General features: G+C 41.6%; 1 protein-coding gene across 8 annotated transcripts in view; it reads left to right on the top strand.

Annotated features, from left to right (window-relative positions):
• The window catches only part of LOC137372989 (serine-rich adhesin for platelets-like), a 77,294-nt gene extending 58,837 nt beyond the window's left edge, over positions 1-18,457 (top strand). For 5 of the 8 annotated variants that reach the window (XM_068037580.1, XM_068037584.1, XM_068037581.1 and 2 more), the window contains 6 exons: positions 839-995; positions 3,638-3,805; positions 4,004-4,110; positions 6,812-6,929; positions 8,823-8,985; positions 16,276-18,457. In XM_068037580.1, coding sequence (XP_067893681.1) covers positions 839-995; positions 3,638-3,805; positions 4,004-4,110; positions 6,812-6,929; positions 8,823-8,985; positions 16,276-16,413 — 851 coding nt within the window. In that variant the 3' untranslated portion in view covers positions 16,414-18,457. Of the gene's footprint in view, positions 1-838; positions 996-3,637; positions 3,806-4,003; positions 4,115-6,811; positions 6,930-8,822; positions 8,986-16,275 lie in introns of those variants that run through there. The other 3 variants (XM_068037585.1, XM_068037587.1, XM_068037586.1) reach the window with 3 other exon arrangements.
• Positions 18,458-25,210: the final 6,753 nt, after the last annotated feature.

Here is a 25,210-nt window from a genome sequence, read left to right as displayed (position 1 = left end):
GCGAAAACCCACGCGGTCACAGGGAGAACTTACAAAGTCCGCACAGGCAGTACCCAGAACTGAACCCGGGTCGCTGAAGCTGTGAGGCTGCGGTGCTAACTACTGCGCCACTGTGCCGCCCTAAATGTGTCTAATCAATTATGTTTTCTTAATTATTAATTTTTAATGAAATACAATGCCAACAAATTTCAGTGTATGTTTTACAATGTGTAACTAGATAAACAAAAATACATTACTTTATACTACAGCCTTGCTGCACTTTCTCTTTTATGCTATAAAGCGATATCTTACAGAAAATGTCACAGGGATTACATACAACAATTGTTATTATTTTTTAAACTTTCATACTGTACCGGCATAGCAAAATAAATGTGACTAGTTCATGTTAAAATTAGTTTCTTTATTGCAAGTGTAAAGACACAGGCAATTTTTATTATTCCAATTTTTGCTATGGAAGTTTACTAAATACTCATTCCTCTTTTGTTTGGAAGAGCATCTTATGGTTTTGCACCATAAGAGTGAACTTCACCACTGTAAAGAAGTAGTGAATCATATCCACTACTAGACTAGGGTGGATAGAGATTTTAAAATGGATTGTTTGAGCAACAACTCAAGACAGGAATAGTGTATAGTGATCAAAAGAGGAACGAAAAAGAAAATAAATGTATTAAGAATATTCAAAAACTAATTAAATTTCACATACCTTGTATACTTCAACTTCATGATGGCAACTTTGAAGCAAGACCACCTTCAGTACTATATTAGCTCAAACATTAACAAATCTTACTTTATTATTGGTAACCAAATTTCATGTAACATACTTAAATTGTTATTGTAGGAAATGCTTTCCTGGACTTGGACCTACTTCCTGAGAGCTCAGATGATCATTTACCACTACCAATCCCTCAACAGTGTACACCAAAAACGTTTTTACAGCAGACTAACTGTGGCACAATAGAAAGTGAAGATTTATCTCAACCATGGTCTACAAGAAAGTAAGTTTAAAAATTGTATCTAAATTTAAAATAAATCAAGATAAATTAAATTTATCTTTATGAGCAAATTACAATTAAATAAAGATATAAACCATTGACATTTTCATTGTTAGAAGCATTCTTAGGTTAGTGAATCATCATCTTCTTATTTGGCCTCCTTGTCTCAAGAGACAATGGGTAAGCGCCTGGAGGTGGTCAGTGGTTTGTGCAGCAGCGCCTGGAGTGGCTATTAAGGCCAATTCTAGAGTGACAGACTCTTCCACAGGTGCTTCCGATAAAATTGGTTGTCGGGGCTGTTACACAGTTGGCTCTCTCCTTGCGCTTCTGTCTTTTTTCCTGCCAACTGCTAAGTCTCTTCGACTCGACACGCTTTCGCCCCGCCTTTCTGGTTGGCCGCCAGCTCTGGCGATCGCTGGCAACTGACTCCCACGACTTGTGATCAATGTCACAGGACTTCATGTCGCATTTGCAGACGTCTTTTAGTTAGTGAATCAATAGTCCAGTAAGTGTCACCAAGCAATAATTCTATTAATGTTGGTAATTTTAATTGCTTAATTAACTGGAAATATATGTCTGCATAATTAATCCTCTGTATCTTGTGTCCTTCAAATACTCATTTCAGGTTGAGCGATTACATTTAAATGCAGATATGCGAGATTGAAGTATTTTTGTTAGGTTCACACTCACTAAAATATAACATCAAAATTCTAGTTATTATAGTTTAATATATTTTAATGCATATAAAAGCAATCTGCAAAACTAGAGTAGACAGAGAGGTATCCTTTCAAATTTGTATGGCCCTCAGGAACAAGACACACAGAATAACAAAAATATTGTAATATTGCACACGTCAATTTATCTGTGCTTAAATGAGTTTTGAGTATAACATTTTTTTTTAGTTTTTAGAGATACAGCACTGAAACAGGCCCTTTGGCCCACCGAGTCTGTGCCGACCATCAACCACCCATTTATACTAATCCTACACTAATCCCATATTCCTACCACATCCCCACCTGTCCCTACATTTCCCTACCACCTACCTATACTAGTGGCAATTTATAATGGCCAATTTACCTACCAACCTGCAAGTCTTTTGGCTTGTAGGAGGAAACCGGAGCACCCGGAGAAAACCCACGCAGACACAGGGAGAACTTGCAAACTCCACACAGGCAGTACCCAGAATTGAACCCGGGTCGCTGGAGCTGTGAGGCTGCGGTGCTAACCACTGCGCCACTGTACCGCCCTTATTCACCAACATTATTACCAACATTCTTTGAAGAAGCTTTGAACTTGATGGGACATGTTAAAAGTGTGACAGTGCATATATATATCTAAATAACTATTTTTATGTGCACCTTCCCAGATTAACAACTTTTTAAGATTGTACAGAAATTCCCAGAATTTAACCCAGTTGCTAAATAGGGCTTTAAACTGCAGAACACTCCACAACATGTAATTAGACTACCAAAAGATATTTGATAAGTTCCACTCATAAGATTAATTGTTAACCTCAAAGCTGTGGGATTTCAGGGTGAAACCTGGGAAAGGATGAGAAATTGGCTGGAGGATAGAAAACAACAGATGAGTAATGCTGGATGGGGAGAACGGAGTGGGGTGTCCCGGAGTTGGGACCACTACTGTTTCTAATTGACATCACTTATTTCAGAAACTGAATGCATACTGATCAAATTTGCACATGCTGCCAAACTAGGAACAGAAGTGGAATCAAAGTATTAAGTCCAGAAATTATAGGATGAGTCAAACAAAATATGTGAGTGGGCTAAACAATAGCAACTAAAATTTAATGCAGACAAATATAAAGTTCTGCACATTAGGAGGAAAAATTGGTAATATACATACTCTATGAATGGTGTTCAAATAGGTAAGGATGATTTTGAAATACCTAGAAGCCAATGAATTACATGGCTAAAACAGTAGAATACAAGTTAGAGGAAGGTGCAATCAAATTGTACAGTGCTGTGGTCTGTGTTCAGTTATGTCCCCTGAGAGGCAAGGGAGGCAATGAGGCACTGAAAGCAAGATGTGGTCTGAACAAAAGGCTGAAAAGGCTTGGGTTTTTCAACCTGGAACTGAGGAATATGAGAGGTAATTTTATAGAAGTATGATAAATGGAATGGAAAAAGTTAATCCAGAATACTACTTTAAAATGTGGGAAGAGGGCAATAAAACACTGACTCAACCTAGTAAAAGGCAATTTAGGACTGATATCAGGAAGTTCTTTTCATTCCTGCGTGGAGTGATTAACACTTGGAATGCACTTCTGAGTAGAGTGGTGAAGCGAAATCCTTGGGATCGTTTAAGGAATAATTAGATGCAGCAATGAGCAAAGCATAAGATCATTCCAAATGGATGAATTAAGATTAACTTTTAATCTTGTGAACTGGAAGAAGTATTCAACAGGCTAAGTATGACACTGATGTTGGTCATAGTAACTTCTATAGATCAGTTCATTCTGCCTTTTCAGTTGAGCGAGGACAGGTTTGAGGTGGAAAGGAAGTTGACAAAATTTAAAGATTTTGAACCATACATAAAATGTACTTAGTACAGTATCTTTAAGGAGGTAATGCAGTTAGTGTACTTATGCAAATAGATTTAATGATCTACATATTCTTTTACTTAAGTGAAATCCTAGAGCTGCAATATGAAGTCTCAAAACTCAAGCAAAAGCTAGAGGAAAGTCTTTCCAAGTTGTCTAATCAACCTAAGATAAAAGAAGTCTCTAAACCTCCATCACAGGAACAAAGACATAGGTCCAGATCATGCCGTAGGAAGAAAACTTCATCTACAAGGTAAAATCGTTATTAATATTTCAGTGTCTTTATGAAAAATATGAGTTTGTGTGATAAGTCCCTGGATTGAGATTCTTGATGGATAGTAATGGTTTTGTACCATCAGTGGCTGCTGGTGAACGTTTGTTATGAAATTCAATTTTTTTGTATTAAAATATTTACACTTATTTTACATTTAAAATTGTTTCCTTCAAACAGTAGAAGTATGGAGAATGTTAAGTTGACAACCAATTGTTTAAACAGCCTTAAAAGAAGGCATTCCTCTTGGCTAAGAGCAGATGATGATGCTTCAGATCATGAACTAAGTGAGTGAGTGAAAATCTTACATACTATCATATACTCCTGTGGATTAACCACACACGTTATTTTCTTAGTATAAATTATTTGAATCATATGAACCTTATTTCTCATCACTGAAATATATGTAAGTCAAAAAATTTATATTTTAGCAGATTCCATTGATTTCATGAATTGATTTGCTAATTTGCACTTATTGTACTGGAGAAATGCACTTTTTAAAAACATAGAACCCAAAATACTGTTTATTTGAGGGGCAAAAGTGGTGTAGCTCTGGTGTAAGGGATTGCAAGTTATAATATGTCAGATATGCCAGTTACACCTTTTCTAAAATATACGCTACATTTCAGCAGGAGTGGCTGGTAGCAGAAGATATCTGCCCCAAAAGTGGTGCACGTATACAAATGACAGCATAATGAGAGCAAAATCTTACCCAAAAATCTGCTATTAACACTTGACTTAAGATAAGACTGTAAAGAAGAGGGGTAAACTACCCACATAAACTTGCAAACCAGGAAATGGTTGAGTTCACAGGCTTTGAGTGTCCATAAACATTGATTAGAAAAATGTTTTTACAGTTGTGTAACTAAGAGAGAATTCTGCAAGCTACCTTTCAACGGTTACAGGCAGGTGTTTCCCACCTTTACATCATGGAGCCCCTGCCATGAGATTCACTATTGGCATTCTGCATATTTCGTTATAATGGAGGCAGAACAGGGAGAAAGAAGAAATAACAGAGGCACACAGTGGAACGCTACAGCAAAGAAGAAGACCACCAATTAGGAGTTATCCTTCCATCAGTGTACAGACCACACCGCTCCCTCAAAGAGCAGAACCCCAAATATCTGTGTCAGGGGCAGCTTTCTTTAGTGCCTCTGCTCCTCATTGCCAGATCCCCTTTTTCCTTTGTCTCCTCCAGAACCCTTATGTGTTGAGTCTCACCCAGAACTACCTACATAACCTGGACGGTTTTCTCTGGGCTGGTGAGTAGACAGAAAGTGAATGGTGGCTTGGATGGGAATGCAGCTGGTTGAACAGATGTGAAAAGCAACTTGTCTCTTTCATTCTCCTCCACCTCCGTGGCATCTCCCTTTGGGTTATCTAAAGGAAAAGAAAATGAAGAGGCCGGATGGAGCCTCGGTTTAACATCTCATCCAAAAGGCGGCATCTCCAAAACACTCCCTTAGTACTGCGCTGAAGTGTCAGCCTAGGTTATGTACTTGAGTCTCTGGAGTGGAACTGGCAGGGCCATTAATTTTAAATTTTCATTGTAAGAATGAGAAGAATGGTTAGAAGACATATTTCTTTATTATTAGAGCATGGAATGCTTTCCACAGGAAGTAGTTAAGGTAGAGACCATTGCAGCTTTAAAGGGGAGAAGAGGAAGATATAGCACTATGGAAGGAATCAGGACAGTGGGATTAGTTATGCATTACTCTAGCAAAGAAGTGCCACAGACACAATGGGCCAACTGGCCACCTTCTTTACTATAAATTCTCTGGTTCTTTCACTGATTGTCATGGCTACCTTGGTCTTTCATAAAGTAATACTCTGATTCAGAAATGATTGACTGTCATACATTTAACTGAACAATCACAGTTTGTGTTTGTCCAAAAGTAGCTTTGTTCCTCCTTTAAGCCTACAGTTCAAACTGTCTTTGCAACACAATTATTGAATTCACTGAGGCTATGGTGGTTTTTTAAAACTGCAGCTGATTTTAAATCTCTCTGTATTGTGACTGAATTTAAAGGGACATTCACCAAGCCAAATATATACTAACATAAATACTACACATTTGACACATTGCCATGCACAGAAGGATTAAGATAATTAGATTAAAAAGAAACCGTTTTTAAGACACCTTTCTCTATGAAGATGCATTTCCACAAACGTGATTAAACCAAATATCTAACTACAAAAAGAAAAATAAATTGCAAGTGCTGAAAATCAAATAAAAACAGAAATAGCTAAAAATACTTTGCATAGTTGCCAAAGACACTCCCTATTATAGTACCCTACAAGAGCACTTGCTTCTGTTTTGGGGGCTTACAATTCCTTTCAGTTTTCAGTTCTCAACAAGAGTTTTTTTTTTGGTTGCAGTGTATTTCTATAATTTACAATTAAGTTTTTTGTTTACTCTGCTAGTTTGAGTTAAAATAGCCATGCACTTCAAAAAATTAATTCATAATTGTGAGAACTTTCACATCAATATTTGATTTTAATATTGAGAAACAAACCAAAACTTCAGATGTAAACATAATTGGACAATGATGCTACAGTCTGATGGGGCTCAATTAAAAGAGGGCTCAGATAAATATTGAACACAATATATTCTTAAATGCAACTAACAATGTTGATACCAATTTGCATTGCAGCTGGCATAATATTTAGAAATCCACAAACAAACAGGAACCATATTACATTTTGAAAGCTGATTTGCATTGATGTTTGTTCAGCTCCCTGCATTTACGCTACTAAATCTGGTTCCCCTGTAGATCCCTGAATAACATGGTGTACAATTCTACCACTGAAAAACAACAAATATAAGGAATTAATGAATATTCAGCAGTTAATTTATGTTGGGAAAAATCAAATTTAGAGCTATTTCATTCTGTTGGAATAATCTATTGAACAATATTTGGATTATTCAGTAAGGTAACTTGGTGATACCATCTACTCATACTGTTAGGTTTGTCTTTTACCACACAGAACTCTTCTCTGAGAGATCATCAGGACAAAGTAGGCGTAGACTCACTTCTAGCATTGGAATTTCAGCTGCTGTAGCAACTAAGTGCACTGAAATGTTAGCATCCATTTCACCATTGAGGTGAGTGTTATTGGATGATGCACAAACAATACGATTAGTTTTATTTTCATATAAGGCTGGTTTTATTCTTATTTGACTTTTCTATAGCAGTTTGATACAACTGAGTGGCTTGCTAGGCCATTTCAGAGGACAGTTAAGGGTCAACCACATTGCTGTGGGTCTGGAGTCAGTTGTAGGTCAAACCAGGTAAAGACAATAGATTTCCTCCCCTGAAGGGCATGATTGAACCAGATGGGGTTTTAATGACAATCTGGCAGTTTCATGATCACCATTAATGATTAATTGAATTTAAATTCCCCCAGCTGCTTTGGTGGGATTTGAACTCATGTCTCAGCCTTTGGGTTCTAGTTCAGTAACATTACCACTATGCTACTGTCCTGTGGTTGTAGTTGTTGGAGGCCAATCATCTCAGCTCCAGAACATCGTTGCAGGAGTTCTGCGGGGTAGTATCCTGTCTTCAGCTGCTTCATTAATGACCTTCCCTCCAACATAAGGTCAGAAGTGGGGATGTTCGCTGACAATTGTACAGTTTTCAGTACCATCTGCAACTTCTCAGTTACTGAAGAGGTCCGTGCCCACATCCAACAGGACCCGGACAACAATCAAGCTTGGGCTGATAAGTGACAAGTGACATTCGTGTCACACAAGTGCCAAGCAATGACCATCTCCAAAAAGAGAGAATCTTACCATCTCCCCTTAACATTCAAAGGCATTACCATCGCTGAATCTCCTAGCATCAACATCCTGGGGGTTACCATTGATCAGAAACTTAACTGAACCAGCCATATCAATACTGTGGCTACAAGAGCAGTTCAGAGGCTGGGAACACTGCGGCAAGTAACTCACCTCCTGACTCCCCACCATCTACAAGGGACAAGACAGGAGTGTGATGGAATACTCTCTACTTGCCTGGATGAGTGCAGCTTCAAAAACACACAAGCTCGACACCATCCAGGACAAAGCAGCCTGCTTGATTGGCACCCCATCCAGTATCTTCAGCATTCACTTCCTCCAATATTGGCGCACAGTAGCAGCAGTGTGCATCATCTATAAGATACATTGCAGCAAATTGCCAAGGCTCCTTCGACAGCACCTTTCTAACCCGTGATCATTACCACCTAGAAAGTACCCCTCCAAGTCACACACCATCCTGACTTGGAATTATGTCGCCATTCCTTCACTGTCGATGGGTCAAAAACCTGGAGCCCCTTGGTAAAGGCCAGCTCTGGTCTGCAAGTGAAACCCGACCCGAGCCTGACAGAACCACATCTGACCCCGAGCCCGACCCGGCCCGAGTCCTTTCAATTTTTCCTGCGCCCAACCCAACCTGACGCGACCATCAGTTAACCTGCCTTGTTTTTCATTTTGTTGCTTTTCTGCACAAGCTTAAAATAACTGTAACAAAACCATATTTCAAGTCCAAAAAGTACATTAACATTGGAACCACTTACTGGAGGTGGTGATAGAGCGTGTCCGACACGGCCCGAGCCCGAATCCCGGACCTAGAAGTGTGACCCAACCCGACACATGTTGTCGGGTCCCGTCCGGTTTGGGTTGGGAAGCCGGCCTTTACTCCTTGGCGTACACCACTGTGGGTGTAGCTACACCAGATGGACTGCAGCAGTTCCAGAAGGCCGCTCACCACCTTCTCAAGGGCATTTAGGGATGGGCAGTAAATGCTGGCCTTGCCAGCGATGCTCACATCCCAAAAACAAATTTTAAAAAAACTTCAAATTGAAAAGTCAAATTCAAATTGGAGAATCAACAAAATGTTTAGCATGCTGATAGGTTAATTGTATTCCTTTAAGTCATTTCAAAAGTTAGTTTACTCCATGGGCAAGTTTTCTTCCAGACTTTCTTAAACCTTGCAATTGGCATCTTTGTTTCTTGTAGGTATGATACCATTGAGTATCCACCAATATCAAGTGTCTCCAGGATTTACTATTCACCTACGTATGAAATAGTCAAAATAGGATCAAAATGTTTACCCAATCAATTCCATAGCACCAAGAGTTTGCTGATAAATGACATTGATAGAAGCACTGGTAGTCCGCAGGTAAGCATCCTACTGAACTAGAATGGCATACAAGATATGGAAGTATCCTTGTAATGTATTGCTTCCATCTACTCACTTGCTTGGAGGCTCTGTGTTGAATCAGAACAGGAGCAAGAAAAGTGCAATAGTGGGCAGCATGCAGTTGTGAAATTATGAGAAGTTTGGCTGCAGCAGAGGATAAAAAAAAAAGAGGATGTATGTGAAGGGTTTACTGTGGAGCAGTAACAGAGGAACACAGGAACAGCATGCTCAGTTGGGAGAGAGAGTGGGTTCAGAAGGTTGACAGGGAGCGAAAATAGGATATTATTAATCATTTGCGTTAGGATTTATTGATTCTAGCTTAGTAAGTTATAGATAGAAGTGAAATATAGACAATAAATAATGTTCTATGTATTTAACTTAAGTAACAACTGGAATGCAAGAAAATTTTATGCAGCTATATCTCAAAAAATAATTTTTGGTAGAATGTGATTGGTCATCTAACTAATCAAAAAGTAGGGACATCAAAAATAATAGAATCACTAACGCAATTCAAAAAAATCATATATGTGCCTTCACTGAAACAATTAGAAAGTTCACACATGATCTTTCACTAAATCAATCAGAAAGCTCCAGCATGAGACTTCAGACAAACAGAACAGGTACAAAAAAACATATTGGACAAACAGACTAAACATAGCTTTGAGGTTACCTAGTATTAACAAGTTTCCATCTGTTCAGTCAACTCTATAACTATGCTTTGTGCCTACAGTGAGGAGGTGTCCAGACCCACATTGCTTTTACCTATAAAAGATAAACATTGTGATTTTTTTTTTTTTAGTTCAGTTTATGATCAACAGGAATTGAGTTACATTGAGTGTACAGCACAGAAACAAGCCATTCGGCCCAACTGGTCTATGCCGCCATTTTTGTTCCTCCTCCTAATCTGCTTTATCGGATTCTATCATCTTATCCTTCTATTCCTTTCTTCCTCATGTGCTTATCTAGTTCCCCTCAAATGCATCTATGGTATTGCCTTAAATAATCCCTGTGGTAGCACATTCCACATTCAAGTTTTTCCTAAATTCTCTATTGGATTTATTAATGACTATTTTATATTTATGATCTCTAGTTTTGGGCTCCCCACAAGCGGAGACATTTTCTTTTTGCTCCTTTCGCTATCTTTAAGACCTTTATCAGGTCATCCCCACAGACTTCTCTTTTATAGAGGAAAGAGTCCCAGCCTGTTCAGATAAATATATCCTCTCAGTTCAGCTATTCTTGTGAATCTTTTTTGCTTCACCAATGCCTCTATATACTTGTAATAAGATGGAGACCAGAATTGTGCACTGTACTCCAAGCGTGGTCTAAACCAGGTTGGTTTCAAGCTTAACATAACTTCTTCGTTTTTCAGTTCTATCTCACTAGAAATGAACTCCAGTGGTTGATTTGATTTTTTTTTTTATGGCCTTATTAACCTGTCCTCGAGGCGGCCAACATCCCCAGCTTATACACACTACTGAGTCAGCGGCGCTTGAGACGGCTTGGCCATGTGAGCCGCATGGAAGATGGCAGGATCCCCAAAGACACATTGTACAGCGAGCTCGCCACTGGTATCAGACCCACCGGCCATCCATGTCTCCGCTTTAAAGACGTCTGCAAACGCGACATGAAGTCCTGTGACATTGATCACAAGTCGTGGGAGTCAGTTGCCAGCGTTTGTCAGAGCTGGCGGGCAGCCATAAAGGCGGGGCTAAAGTGTGGCGAGTCAAAGAGACTTAGCAGTTGGCAGGAAAAAAGAGAGGTGCAAGGTGAGAGCCAACTGTGTAACAGCCCCGACAAACAAATTTTTCTGCAACACCTGTGGAAGAGCCTGTCACTCTAGAATTGGCCTTTATAGCCACTCCAGGCGCTGTTCCACACACCACTGACCACCTCCAGGTGCTTACCCATTGTCTCTCGAGATAAGGAGGCCAAAGAAAGAAGAAAGAACCTGTCTAGATACTTGTAGTGATTTGTGTATCTGTACCCCTGATCCGTTTGCTCCTCAACCCCATTCAAACTCTTAGGATGGGATTTTTATTTGTTTGAGAGGGTGAGATCAAGGGCAGGTGGTCACTGCAACCTGCCCCTCAGGTTGGCGTGCCAGTTTCTTGTTGCAAAACTGGCAATCTCCAAGTTTAAAAGACTGCGATGGGAGCTGGAAGAGACAATCTGCCTGAACTGTTCAAATGGCCAGTTAAGCCTATTAACAAACTTGTTATAAGCTCGTTAAGGGTCAGTTTTGAATTTTCTTTTTAAGGTGTGGGATCCATGCCGGGTCCCAACCACAACAGGGAGAAGGAGGCGGTGGCAGAGTGAGGAGCGAGCTGGAATGGTAGGACAACAACAAGAGGCACCATTGAAGAGAGAAGGCTTGGAGAAGGCCCACATTCATAGGCAAACTGTTGTGCTCAGTGAGAAGAATTACCTTTCATATCTCTGCGTTCTTGACTTCTCAGAAGTGTCAGCCATGGCTCACAAAGTTCGGGGTTCAAGTTTCACCCCAGGGCTGAGCACAAAAATCAAGGCTGACAGTCCAGTGCAATACTGAGGGAGTACTGCGCTGTTGGAGGTGCAGTCTTTTGGTTAAGATGTTAAACTGAGGCCGCATCTGCCTGCTCGGGTGGATGTAAAAGATCCCATGGCACTATTTCAAAGAAGAGCAGGGGAGTTATTCCTGGTGTCCTGGCCAATATTTATTCCTCAATCAACATTGCAAAAACAGATTATCTGGTCATTATCACATTGCTGTTTGTGGGTGTTTGCTGTGCACAACTTTGCTACTCCAATTTCTAGATTACAACTAGATTAGTGACTACATTTCAAAACTACTTCATTGGCTGTAAAGTACTTTGAGACGTCCAGTGGTTGTGAAAGGCACTATATAAATGCAAGTCTTTCTATTTCTGTTATTCTTTCATGGGATGTGGATGTCACTGGCTAGGCCAGCATTTATTGCCCATCCGTAGTTGCCCATCCCTAGTTGAGGGAGAAGCACTGGAACGGCACAGATCCTCAGAGGGCGAAGAAGAGGAGGAACAGGAGGAGGAAGACGAGGATGAGGAGGAGGCTGAAGGAAAACTGGAGAACGGTACCCATGCTTTGCAGGCATGCCGCCATGGCAGGCCCAGGAGGCAGATTGCTCATCAGGATGGCAGCCTCTGTCACAAGGTGTGACTCTACAGATGCTTTGTCCATCAGAGGGGCCATGGAGATGGATGATGATGACGGAGCCCCGTGAAGGATGGTGTCCTTGATCACTGGAGGGGACCACCAGCTGGGGCGCAGCTGGCATCCACTCCATGTTTCTGTATGCTAGTTGCGCCACAGACCGGTCAATGATACTGACTATGGCATACATCCTGTGCATGTCAGTGTGCTGTTCCTGCACCAACTCTGAGTGATGCTACATATGGTTCTCCAAGAGTTTGGCCACTCGCTCAATGGAGGAGCTCATGTGCTCAAAGCACTAAGTCTATGGAGCATGTGAGATGAACGGACTCCACCATTCGCATCCCTTGACTCCACAGAGCATCGGGTAACTCCAATATGTGAGCACATATCGCACATTGATTCTCCAGTTAGAGCTGCCTCTTTTGTGATTCCTGAGGCACTGCATCTCCGCAGACCACCACAAAGCGTGAGACCCTTGAGGAAGTGTACTGGATGGCGGCACTCGACTAGTTAAGGCACCTGACACTCATCATCGGGCAGCCAATGGCCTGCTCAGTGCTGACCTTTGTGCTCAGGTGGTATCAGTTACAGTGTCTCTCAGCCTCCGTTGCAGGGTGACACACAAGTGTCATTGGCCATCTCTACGAGGAGTAAGCCTTATCCCCTAACAGCCATCCACAGATCTCTGATGGCTTCACAAAGTTTTGAGCAGGGCTACACCTGTCCTCCATCCTCCGAGGGGGACTCCCCTACAGCCGGCTCTGCCTCCCCCGAATCCTGCAGCTCTGATGTGATGTGTGCTTCACTCTGTGCCACTGTTTCTAAAACCAAGCATGGATCCACTGAGGTGCAAGTATCTACACTGGTGCCCCTCTGCAACTGGACCTCTGGGAGTCATAAAAGAAGATGGTGATGAGAGATTGGGACAGTCAACATATGCCTCTGCTACTTAAAATAATGCAATGACCGCTTATGCATTGACAACTTGTTGCATGGGGAGCATTGCCAGTGCATCCCCTAAACCTGGATATGTTGAGATGTTTGCACTCTGGCCACATCAAGGGCCAGCTCCTCAAAGTGTGTCAGCGACACAAGCTGGGGCACCCCCACCGACATTGGGGTTCTGACCTTGGAATGGAAATCTTGCCCTTATTGTCCAAGCAGTACATGCCCTCCTTACTCTTCCTACCAAAACACACCATCACGCACTTACCTATATTGAAATTCATTTTCCAATTACATACCCATTCTGCAAGCATATGAACAGCCCGTGTTTTGCTGTAATAATAATGGCGAGGCTATCAGTGCTTGCCGTTATTACAGGATAAATCTGATAGCAACTTCTAATGTCCCTACATGTGCAGTTAAATGCAGAAATCCAGAAGGTGATGCAGAGATACCTTGCTCCTCCACAAGGTGTGGTGCTGCAGTCCTCACCAATAGGCTCAGCACTGAAGTCACTGTAATGCCATGAAGTTGTGGTATGTATCCATTAATTCTGCACTAACGAAGCTGAAAAGGTTAGGGCTAGTGTATTCAGGAGTAAGTGAGTTTTTAATGGTGTACTAAGTGATAATTACTGCTGGACAACCTCCCTGGTCCTGAAGAATTGTTTTTACAAATATGGAGTCTCATTCCCTCAGAAGAAAATTAATGTTGCAGATTTTTTAAAAATACGTTTTTTTAATTTTTTTTCTTTTTCTCTCTCCCTTAATCCCAGCTTTATGTCCCAATCTTTATTTTGCTTCCTGTACATGGTTTAAATGTAATTTACATTTCCTGTTTTTAACTGTGTCTCGGTGAATATACTTCAATCTGATTGGTTGAAGAGCCTTTCAATTCCTTGCCTACTCACAGATGCCACAGATCCCATGTAGATGGTGCTGTGCTGGTTCAGACACCAGACCAGTAGAAATTCCTGCTGACAAGCCAGCAAAAGGTCTCTGGGCAACTGTACACAAGGTCAACGGCGAAAGATGATTTTTTTTATTCCTTCATGGGATGTGGGCATCGCTGGCTAGGCCAGCATTTATTGCCCATATCTAATTGCTCTTGAGAAAGTGGTGGTGAGCTGCCTTCTTGAACTGCTGCAGTCCTTGCGGTGTAGGTGCACCCACAGTGCTGTTAGGAAGGGAGTTCCAGGATTTTGACCCAGCAACAGTGAAGGAACGGCGATTATAGTTCCAAGTCAGGATGGTGTGTGGCTTGGAGGGGAACTTGCAGGTGGTGGTGTTCCCATGCATCTGCTGCCCTTGTCCTTCCAGGTGGTAGAGGTTGCAGGTTTGGAAGGTGCTGTCGAAGGAGACTTGGTGAGTTGCTTTTGTGCTGAGAGAAAAATCTGAACCGTTGTCTTCCTGTATATTGGCATATTCATCCTTTGCATTAACTACATCTCCCAATTTGGTGTCGTTTACAAATTTTGAAATTTGTAACTTCTGATTCCCGAGTCCAAATCATTAATGTAAATTGTGAACAACTGTGGTCCCAGCACAGATCGCTTTGGAACATCACTTCCCACCCTTTGCCTGTTTGACATTCAAATTGGGTCATCAATGTACTCCGAAATCAGTCTGTAATGTCCCATGAGCAATGTGGCTAATCTTGTTCTCCCTTACCTCTGGCAATGCTGCCGCTGCTGCTGGGTCAAAAGTTGTAGATAGGGCCAACTATTGCATATTTGTAGATGGGGTGCCAATCAAACGGGCTGCTTTGTCCTGGATGGTGTTGAGCTTCTTGCATGTTGTTGGAGCTGCACCCATCCAGGCAAGTGGAGAGTATTCCATTACACTCATGACTTGCGCCTTGTAGATGGTGGACAGGCTTTGGGGAGTCAGGAGGTGAATTACTCGCCTCAGGATTCCTAGCCTCTGACCTGCTCTTGTAGCCGCAGTATTTATATGGCTACTCCAGTTCAGTTTCTGGTCAATGGTAGCCCTTAGGATGTTGATAGTGGGGGATTCAGCAATGGTAATGCTGTTGAATGTCAAGGGAAGATGGTTAGATTCTCTTTTGTTGGAGATGGTCATTGCCTGGCACTTGTGTGGCGTGAATGTTACTTGCCACTTATCAGCCCAAGCCTGGATATTGTCCAGGTCTTGCTGCATTTCTACACAGACTGCTTCAGTATCTGAGGAGTCACGAATGGTGCTGAACATTGTGCAATCATCAGCGAACATCCCCACTTCTGACCTTATGATTGAAGGAAGGTCATTGATGAAGCAGCTGAAGATGGTTGGGCCCAGGACACTACCCTGAGGAACTCCTGCAGTGATGTCCTGGAGCTCAGATGATTGACCTCCAACAACCACAACCATCTTCCTTTGTGCTAGGTATGACTCCAACCAGCGGAGGGTTTTCCCCCTGATTCCCATTGACCTCAGTTTTGCTAGAGCTCCTTGATGCCATACTCGGTCAAATTCAGTAGAACCATCAGCCAGAAGAGATATGAAATTTAATAGGTAAGTCTTAGCTGAACTGATTTGATGCTCATCATCCTTTTCTTAAAGCACAATCAGATCATAACCTTGAGGAACTAGGCTACCTACCTTCATTCTTCAAAATATCTGTCACATACCAAATGTACTTCTATATTTTTGTCATTGTTGAGGAAATTTGAGTAGTGCTACTATTGCAAAGGGAGAAAAAGTGAGAATTTTTTTTAAGATTTGCTCTTTCTAGGCAAACAAACTGGTAAACAGCCCGGGGGCGGGGTGGGGAGGGGGAGGTGGGGAGAATCATTAAATAATGCAGGAAATAGTTGAACCATTTGGATAGCTTAGGGCCATCATGATGTCTTAAAAGGATTATACCTTCACCAATCTATTTTAATAACTTGAAGAATGAGGAAGACTCTGCCAAAGAGAAGTTATATCTTGTTGAGAAACTATTAAAATATTTTGAAGTATTACCATTAGTTTTCAAAAATAGTTAGGTAACATCATGCAGAAAATGTTCCAAAGTGATTGAACCGTTTAAGGAACTGGAGAAAACAAGTATTTGAGTTGATTTGTGGAGGTGTATCTAAATTTAGAAATATAATTATTTCAAACTATTAATTTGCACTTTATCTAAATTTACAATGTTCTCTAAACCCAGATTTCACATTTAAACTCAACTTTGGACAAAGCAGTAGAGGCTGCAAACAACATGAAGAAAACCACCAGGAGGATGATTAAGATTCTGTCTGCTGACTTGGCCAAAGCTGAGTACTATAAATATTTGTATGATTGGTGATTAGCTTAGCTTGCTGGTGTACAATATTAAATAACAATCTTGTAATGTCTGGAATAGAAATACCATGCTTTTCTTAACCTGTACACTAATTTGCAATATTAAGGGTCACAGTTGACCAATTGTTTTGAACATTTCTCATTGTTCCAGTAGTTCCCAATAACCTTTTGGGCCCTGGTACAAAACATCTCAACTTTTGTCTGGGACTTTATTGAACTTATTATTTAATCGGGGTGGCTCATCAGGTGAGGCAAGTGAAGGCACTGCCTGCCTCACCTCGACTTTCAGTGAGGAGGTTGCAGTTGTGTCTTGGATTTGGAGTGACTCACAGTTCTCCCTTTTGATGAGCGATAGCTTCTGATACAGTGCTTTTTTTTTTGTAGTTTCATCATGAAACTGCCTGAAAATGACAGCCAGACTACCAGCTTGTGACCTGGATTGTGGCACAGGGCATATGCGCAAAATACCCATTCCCATGGTAGCAAATTGATTTGATTAGGTACGCTTAGTTTATGTCTGATCTGTCAAAAAAGTCACCATCATCACTGCCACTAATGCAGACGACAACTCTTAACCATAACCATGTCAATTAGCACCATTACCCTCCTTGATAGTAGAAAGCTCACCATTGACTTCTTCAACTAATGCCTCATTTCTTAATCTCCTTTTTTTATTATTCGTTCATACGATGTGGACATTGCTGGCTAGGCCAGTATTTATTGCCCATCCCTGATTGCCCTTGAGAAGGTGATGGTGTCTTGAACCACTGCAGTCCTTGTGGTGTAGGTATACCTACAGTACTGTTAGGGAGTTCCAGGATTTTGACCCAGCGACGGTGATATAGTTCCAAGTCAGGATGGTGTGTGGCTTGGAGGGAAACTTGCAGGTGACCTCTCAAAACTCATTGGATACATGATTACCACCTGGCTCCATGCCCACCTTTTCCATCACTCCTGTTCAAATGCCTTTAGTCAGATTTCTGCCCTCTCCATAACATGAAGACTGTCCTGATTAACAGTCCTCTGTAATTGTAATTAGTTAACATATCCCTCCTTGTCCTCCTCAATCTCTCTGCTTCACACAGTCGACCATGTCATCTTTTTCCACCATCTCTTTACAGTGTATCTCCATTGTACCCCACTTACTTGATTCTACTACTTCTTGCCTGAACATCTCCTGCAATGACTTCTCACATAGTGACCTTGAAAGTGCACTCAAGCTTAGTCCTTGGTGTTTTCTTATTCTTCATCTACATCACCACCATCTCCAATTCCATGATCACGGCACTGAAATACTACAGTGTGAGGAAACTTGTTTAATAGTTAAAATGTGAACAGCTTAAGGAGACCTCTTTAGAATCTCGTTCCAAGGTGTATTAAGTAGAATAAATTTTATATAAATGCTAAAAGAGAGAAACAAGATTATTTTTATACAGTATCTGTGATGAAATAAATCAAAAGATTTTTCAGGAAGAAGCTGATCATGGAAGGTTTCGTAGAAAGCTGCATTGAGATCTGTCCTACATCCCTACATCCAGTATTCTGTGAGGCAAGAGATAATTAAGCACTTTTTTAAAAAATTCATTCATGGGATGTGGACATCGCTAGCTAGGACGGCATTTATTGCCATCCGTAATTGCTCTTGAGAAGGTCGTGGTGAGCTGCTTTCTTGAACTGCTATTGACTTTGTAGTGGTTTGATACAACTGAGTCGCTTGCTAGGCCATTTCGGAGGGCATTTAAGAGTCAACCACATTGCTGTGGGTCTGGAGTCACATGTAGGCCAGATCAGGTAAGGACAACAGATTTCCTTCCCTAAAGGACATTAGTGAACCAGATGGGATTTACGACAATTGACAATGGTTTCATGGCCATCAAGCAAGCCACTCAGGTTACTGTTACAAAACTTGGTTGTAAATGTTTCTCATCTGCTTTGTGTAAAAGAAAAAGGCTCTGGTTCGGTGTATTTGTTGTACACAATTGGTTTGACATGTTCATCTGTTAAGATGTTAATTCATGAAGATTGTTTTTTATATATATATATTTGCTTTTGGGGATTTCAGACTCATTTTGGAATAAACAATTTTATATTTAAACAACATGTCCAGTCTGTTTCTTTTTTTCTGTGCAATACATGTAATAACTAGTCATCGAATTATTAAGTATTAGATGGATGGGACAATTGAAAGGGAGAGAATGGGGTGACAAAAATTTTGAACACTTTCAGAAAGGCTCAAAAGGCATTTGAACTCTTAGCAGCTTTTGCCAAGGCTGAAGGGAACAAAAACCCAAACTTGGAGACAAAAGTTAGGTATAAGGAGGTACAGGTACCCAGATGAGGACAAATAACACCTCTTATGCTGTCTAACTTGCTTCACATTCCTCCATTGGTCATTCTGTTCAAATACCTCAGATATGAGAAGCCCTACACACTTTCCAGCAGGAATCATTGGAAAACAATCAGAAATGAGAACCCTGCTGAGTGGCGACTTTCCTCTCCTTAACCGGTGTTTGATTTTACTAGTTTAATTTATTGAAAGAGCAGAACAGACTGTATCTTTTGATCAGAATATCAAATAGATGCATTTCAATGAATTAATTAGCACCATTGCACAATGATGTAAAATAGTTTGACCTGTAGTCTAGGCTTTATAAGTGGCCTAGTCATACAAATTGATCATATCTATCAGGATATGCAATATTGTACATGGGGATATCAGTACAATAAATCTAAAGATGTATGAATTGTCGTGGTGTGTGTCTGTTAAACTAATTCAAAAAGATGTTTCACACAAGCATGGAGTTTGGCACATAAAAGTTTAGAACATTGAGTTCTAAATAAGGGTCATGTTCTTCTTGTAGTCTGCTGGTTGAACAGTCAAATGGCTATATTTCACTCCCAACTTCAGTATCAAGATAGTTGTGATGTAAACCTGGGGCTGGATTTTCACTGCAGGGGTGGGAAGCGGAAGTCGAGACTGTTTCTATGTCCTTAACCCGGGGGGGTGGGGTGTGGGGGGGGGGGGGGGGGGGGAAACAGTAATGGGGCCCAAGTTTCAAAGGGGTGGCCCCTTTGGAGACGGGTTTAGTGACCAATTAACGGCCATGGGGGCAGAACGGTGACGGGACTACCCAAGCACGGACCCAATTTAATGGCTGCCATTTGAGTACTGATTCTACAGAGCGAGAGATCTCAGAACACTTGGTTTGCACAATGTCTCAGCAGAGCCAGAGGCCTGGATCCCCGGGCAGGACAGACCCTCAATTTTCAGATGTGGACCTGGAGATCATGCGGAAGACTGTGAGGGAGAGGAGGGAGCTGGCAGGAGAAGGCCACCCTCCCAGATCAAGCAGGCATAGCTTGACATTACTGTCACAGTCAGTGGCTGAAGTGTGGTCAGAGGAACTTGGATCCAGTGCAGAAATGGGTTCAATGACCTGATGCGCTCTGGCAAGGTGAGTGCAATCTTCGATCCTCAGGACAGTTTCTGGGTATTCACCCTCCAGCTGTCACACAAACTGAGGAGCCTCAGGGTACATGTTGCTTGTGAACATGGGAGGGATGTATGCATAGATCTCTTACTGACCCCTCAGTATGGCTCCGAGCCATAGTGCTGAAATGGTCATTGCTGACATTTTGAGAAGAGGAAATTATTTTTTGAAAGGGGTAGATTCCTTTGCAGTAAAAGCCATCCATATATAAATTGCTATAATTTTAAAGGGGGTGCAAGAAAAGAGAGACATGGGGTTGTTTATGCACAAATCTTTGAAGGTAGCAGGACAGGTTGACAAAGTAGTTAATAAAGCACACGGAATCCTGGACTTTATAAATAGAGGCATAGAATACAAAAGCCAGGAAGTTATGCTCAACCTAATTAGAACATTAGTTCAGCCCCAGCTAGAGTATTATGTCCAATTCAGGGCACCACACTTCAGGAAGGACTTGAAGGTTTTGGAGCAATCAAGAAAAGATTGACTAGAATGGTTCCAGGGATAGGTTTTGTGGTTAGACTGGAGAAATTGGGGTTGTTCTTAGAGCAGAGAAAATTACAAGGAGATTTAATAGAGGTGTTTAAAATTATGAAACAGTTTCCAATGGTGTTGTATATTGTTGCTAGCATGTCAGATGCTAGGATGAGCTTACTTTACAGATGTCACAGAGTAGATGTGAATCTGAACATAGACTGTGGAAATTACAGAGGCAGCTCCCTGCTCTCCATTGCAGGAAAGATCATTACAAGAACCCTCTGAACCGACGCATTACACTTGCTGAAGAGCTACTCCCCAAACCTCAATGTGGGTTTAGGCACAGCTGACATGATTTACACAGCTCGCCAACTACAAGAAAAATGTCGCGAACAACATCAATCTCCCTGCGTAGCATTTTTTGACTTGACAAAGGCCTTCGACTCTGTAAATCGTGAGGCACTCTGGAAGATTCTGTTGAAGTATGGATGTGCTCCAAAATTCATCCCTGCTGGAGTGCACAGTGGTGCAGTGGTTAGCACCGCAGCCTCACAGCTCCAGCGACCCGGGTTCAATTCTGGGCACTGCCTGTGTGGAGTTTGCAAGTTCTCCCTGTGTCTGCGTGGGTTTCCTCCGGGTGCTCCGGTTTCCTCCCACATGCCAAAGACTTGCAGGTTGATAGGTAAATTGGCCATTATAAATTGCCCCTAGTATAGGTAGGTGGTAGGGAAATATAGGGACAGGTGGGGATGTGGTAGGAATATGGGATTAGTGTAGGATTAGTATAAATGGGTGGTTGATGGTTGGCACAGACTTGGTGGGCCGAAGGGCCTGTTTCAGTGCTGTATCTCTAAACTAAACTAAAAAACTAAACATCCTTCACCTGCTTCATGATGATATGCGAGCAGTGATCCTTAGCAATGGATCCATTACAGACCCCTTTGAGATTAAGACAGGCGTTAAACAAGGGTGTGTCATTGTCCCAACTCTTTTGTCAATCTTCCGAGCAGCCATGCTCTGTCTGACTAGAGACGGGTTCCCTGCTGGAGTGCAGCTTATTTATCGAATGGACAGTAAACTATTTAATCTCAGGCGACTCCAATCAAAACCTAAGACCACCCTGACTTCAGTCATTGAGCTCCAATACTCTGATGACACTGCAGTAAGTGCTGTGTCAGAAATGCAGAAATGGATCTTCAGAGAATCATCGACGAACTTACTGAGGCTTATGTGAAGATGGAACTTACACTGAACATTCAGAAGACCAAAGTCCTCCATCAGCAAGCTCCAAATGCACACGCCCCAGCCCCATTGATTAGGATTCATGATGAGTGCCTGCAAAATGTGGAACACTTCCAGTGTCTTGGAAGTTATCTTTCACAGAAGGCTGACATTGGCAAAGAAATCCAGCATCGCCTGAAATCTGCTGGTGCAGCCTTTGGCCACCTGAGGAAACAAGTGTTTGAAGATCGCAACATCAAAACTGAAACCAAGCTCATGGTCTACTATGCAGTCGTGATCCCTACCTTACAGTACGGGTCTGAAACATGGACAATGAAATGAAGGCACTTCAAAGCACTGGAGTCATTTCATCAATGCTGCCTGTGGAAGATCCTACATATCAAGTGGGAGGACGGGCGCACCAACATCAGTGTCCTCTCACAAGCAGGAACCACAAGCATCAAGGCTATGATTATCCACCATCAGCTTTGTTGGTTTGGTCATATAGTTTGGATGTCAGATACCAGGTTCCCAAGGGAGGTCATCTTCTCCCAGCTCAGGGCAGACACACCAGAAGAGGACAAAAAAAAGAGCTTTAAGGATGTGCTGAAAGTCAACATGAAGAAATGCAACATTGACATCAACTCCTGAAAGGTTGTTTAAAAAGTACATTAAGGTTGGAGCCATGTGGTCATAGAGTGTGTCCAACCCGAGCTTGAATGCCGGAACTGGAAGAGCGACCGAGCCCAACACATATCGTTGGGTCCCGTCAGGTTCGGGTCGGGTAGCCATGCTCTACCTCCAGGACCACGATCTTCAAATCGCGTCCACTCCAGCTCCCAACCCCATGGCCCTTTGAAACTCCAGCTCCAGATATCTAATAAGTCCTACTGAAATAGTCTTTTCTGATTTTTATTCTATATATGTGTGTTGTAGCCACACAAACATAAGAGTGCGACAATAGCATAAACTGAGAAAAAAGTATTGTCACTTCTTAAAAAGATGCAAAAGGTGCAAGAATCATTCTTAAAGATTTCAAAAATATCCTTAACTAAAATAAACCTATTATTTTAAACAAGAACAGTATCAGAATTCAGACTTATTAAGTTACAGATCATCTCATCCCACCCAAAGAGCCCTGAGGAACTTTTGTAACCAAGTCCTCTTGACTTCCAACAATAGTTTGTAGTGAATGAAAATAATAGCACCTGTAATTACATTACATTTAAGTACTTTCTTCTGTCAAATAAAGACAATATTTTTTTGTACTCTAATATAGCTCAATACTTATCAGATTACTGTAAATTTTAAGATGTCTATCGTTAAGTGAATGCATTTATTCATGAGACTAATAATTCTGTTGTCAGTAGATTCTATACTGACCGATCCCACCTGCTCAATGGATCTTGTGACAATTAGGCCAACAGTTATCGCTCCTAAACTCTGATATGACATCCCCAAGTCAACAAGACCAATTTGGACATTTAATTATACACCATAAGCATTCAAAATAGCCAGAATGGTTCCAGGGATGGGAGATTTTAGTTACAGGTTAGGTTGGAAAAACTGGGATTGTTCTGCCTGGAGCAAAGGAGATTTATGGGAAATTTGGTAGAGGTGTACAAGATAATGACAGGCTTAGATAAGTTATACAAGGAAAAGCTGTTCCCATTAACTGATAGCACAAAGACTAGGGGACACAGATTGAATATTTTGGGCAAGAGATGCAGGGAAATTGGGGGTAGGCAATAAATGTTGGTGTTGCCAGTGAGGCCCACATGTCATGAAATGAATAAAAAAAGAACTTTTTTTACGTAGCAAGTGGTAATGACCTGGAACTCACTGCCCACGAGCGTGGTGGAAGCAGAGAAAATCAGTGTTTTCAAAAGGAAATTGGATGGGCAGTTCAAGGAAATAAACTTGCAGGGCGATGCAGATCGAATGAGGGAGTGGGACTGACTGGATTGCTCTGCATAGAGCCAGCATGGACTCGATGGGCTGGATAGGCAACAAATGCTGGCCTTGCCAGCGATGCCCACATCCCATGACTATGACTCTATTGTGCAACACATACTGTATTACAAAAAAGAGAATGGAATATAGCCATGTAGTTGTTTCACAAGAAATAGAAGCACCTAGTTTTCTTGGAGATGCTGTTTCAAGCAAATAAAAAGAATTAAATTCATTTAAGTATTTTATTGCAACATTTTGGTGTATTATATGTAGTGAATTCATTTGGTCACTGAGGTAAACTATCCCTCCTTGTCCGTCTCGACTTGTCTGCAGCCTTTGACATGGTTGACCACACCATCCTCCTCCAATGTCTCTCCACTGTGGTCCAGCTGGGTGAGACTCCTCTCTCCTGGTTCCATTCTTATCTAATTGTAGCCAGAATATCACTTGCAATGGCTTCTCTTCCTGCTCCTGCACCATTACCTCTGTTGTCCCCCAAGGATCTATTCTTGGTCCCCTCCTGTTTCTTACCTACACGCTACCCTTCAGTGGCATCATCCTCATCCAGGTCTAGTTTCAGACACAGATCTGATTTCCAGCTCTTTCCAACCTCAAACCCATATTGATATACTCCATATCGAATGAACGAAAGATTAATTCTTGGTTGAATATACCCAAAGTTCTGGGTATATTTTATACATCAATTCCTTGGCTGGATTAGTTACTGTATGTACGGAATATTGCATACACTAACATTGGCTCAATTCCTGATTTATTGAATATTTTTATATGCTAATCCAATGGGTTTAGTTTAGTTTAGAGATACAGCACTGAAACAGGCCCTTCGGCCCACCGAGTCTGTGCCGACCATCAACCACCCATTTATACTAATTAATTCCATATTCCTACCACATCCCCACCTGTCCCTATATTTCCCTACCACCTACCTATACTAGGGGCAATTTATAATGGCCAATTAATCTATCAACCTGCAAGTCTTTGGCATGTGGGAGGAAACCGGAGCACCCGGAGGAAATCCACGCAGACACAGGGAGAACTTGCAAACTCCACACAGGCAGTACCCAGAATTGAACCCGGGTCGCTGGAGCTGTGAGGCTGCAGTGCTAACCACTGCGCCACTGTGCTGTATTTATGATATATTTTATACATTGATCCAATGAGTTCAATTCCTGTATTGCGATGTATTGCATGCAATAAATCAAGAGATGGATGCATTTACAGTATATTTAATTTGTTGACCCAATGTATGAGTTACTATATTCGACAATTCTGTAAAATACTAAGGAGGTGCAGCATTGTAAAAGGTGCAGTCAAATATTGATTATGGGGTCTGTCTGATCCCATGTGCTCTTTGAAGAGGAGCAGAGGAGTTCTCTCAGTATTCTGGTCAACCAGTGCCACCAAAAACAGATTGACCTGGAACTTGGACATAACTACAGAGCAAGAATGGTTTTTGTGGTGGTTCTTCTCCTAGGAAATTTGCATATTATTAATTTATGCCAGTTTTATGCCAAAATCTTGGTAGGGGTGAATTTCCTCAATCATCTGTGCCACCTCTAAGACACATCCATTCCGGTGTGCATGAAGGATCTGACACCATGAGCCAAGCTATGTCTTGGTGCTTATTTGAAAGTTCTGCTG

Source organism: Heterodontus francisci, chromosome 8, assembly GCF_036365525.1.
Source record: "Heterodontus francisci isolate sHetFra1 chromosome 8, sHetFra1.hap1, whole genome shotgun sequence".
NCBI lineage: Eukaryota > Metazoa > Chordata > Chondrichthyes > Heterodontiformes > Heterodontidae > Heterodontus > Heterodontus francisci.
This window is presented reverse-complemented; position numbering and strand designations above follow the sequence as displayed.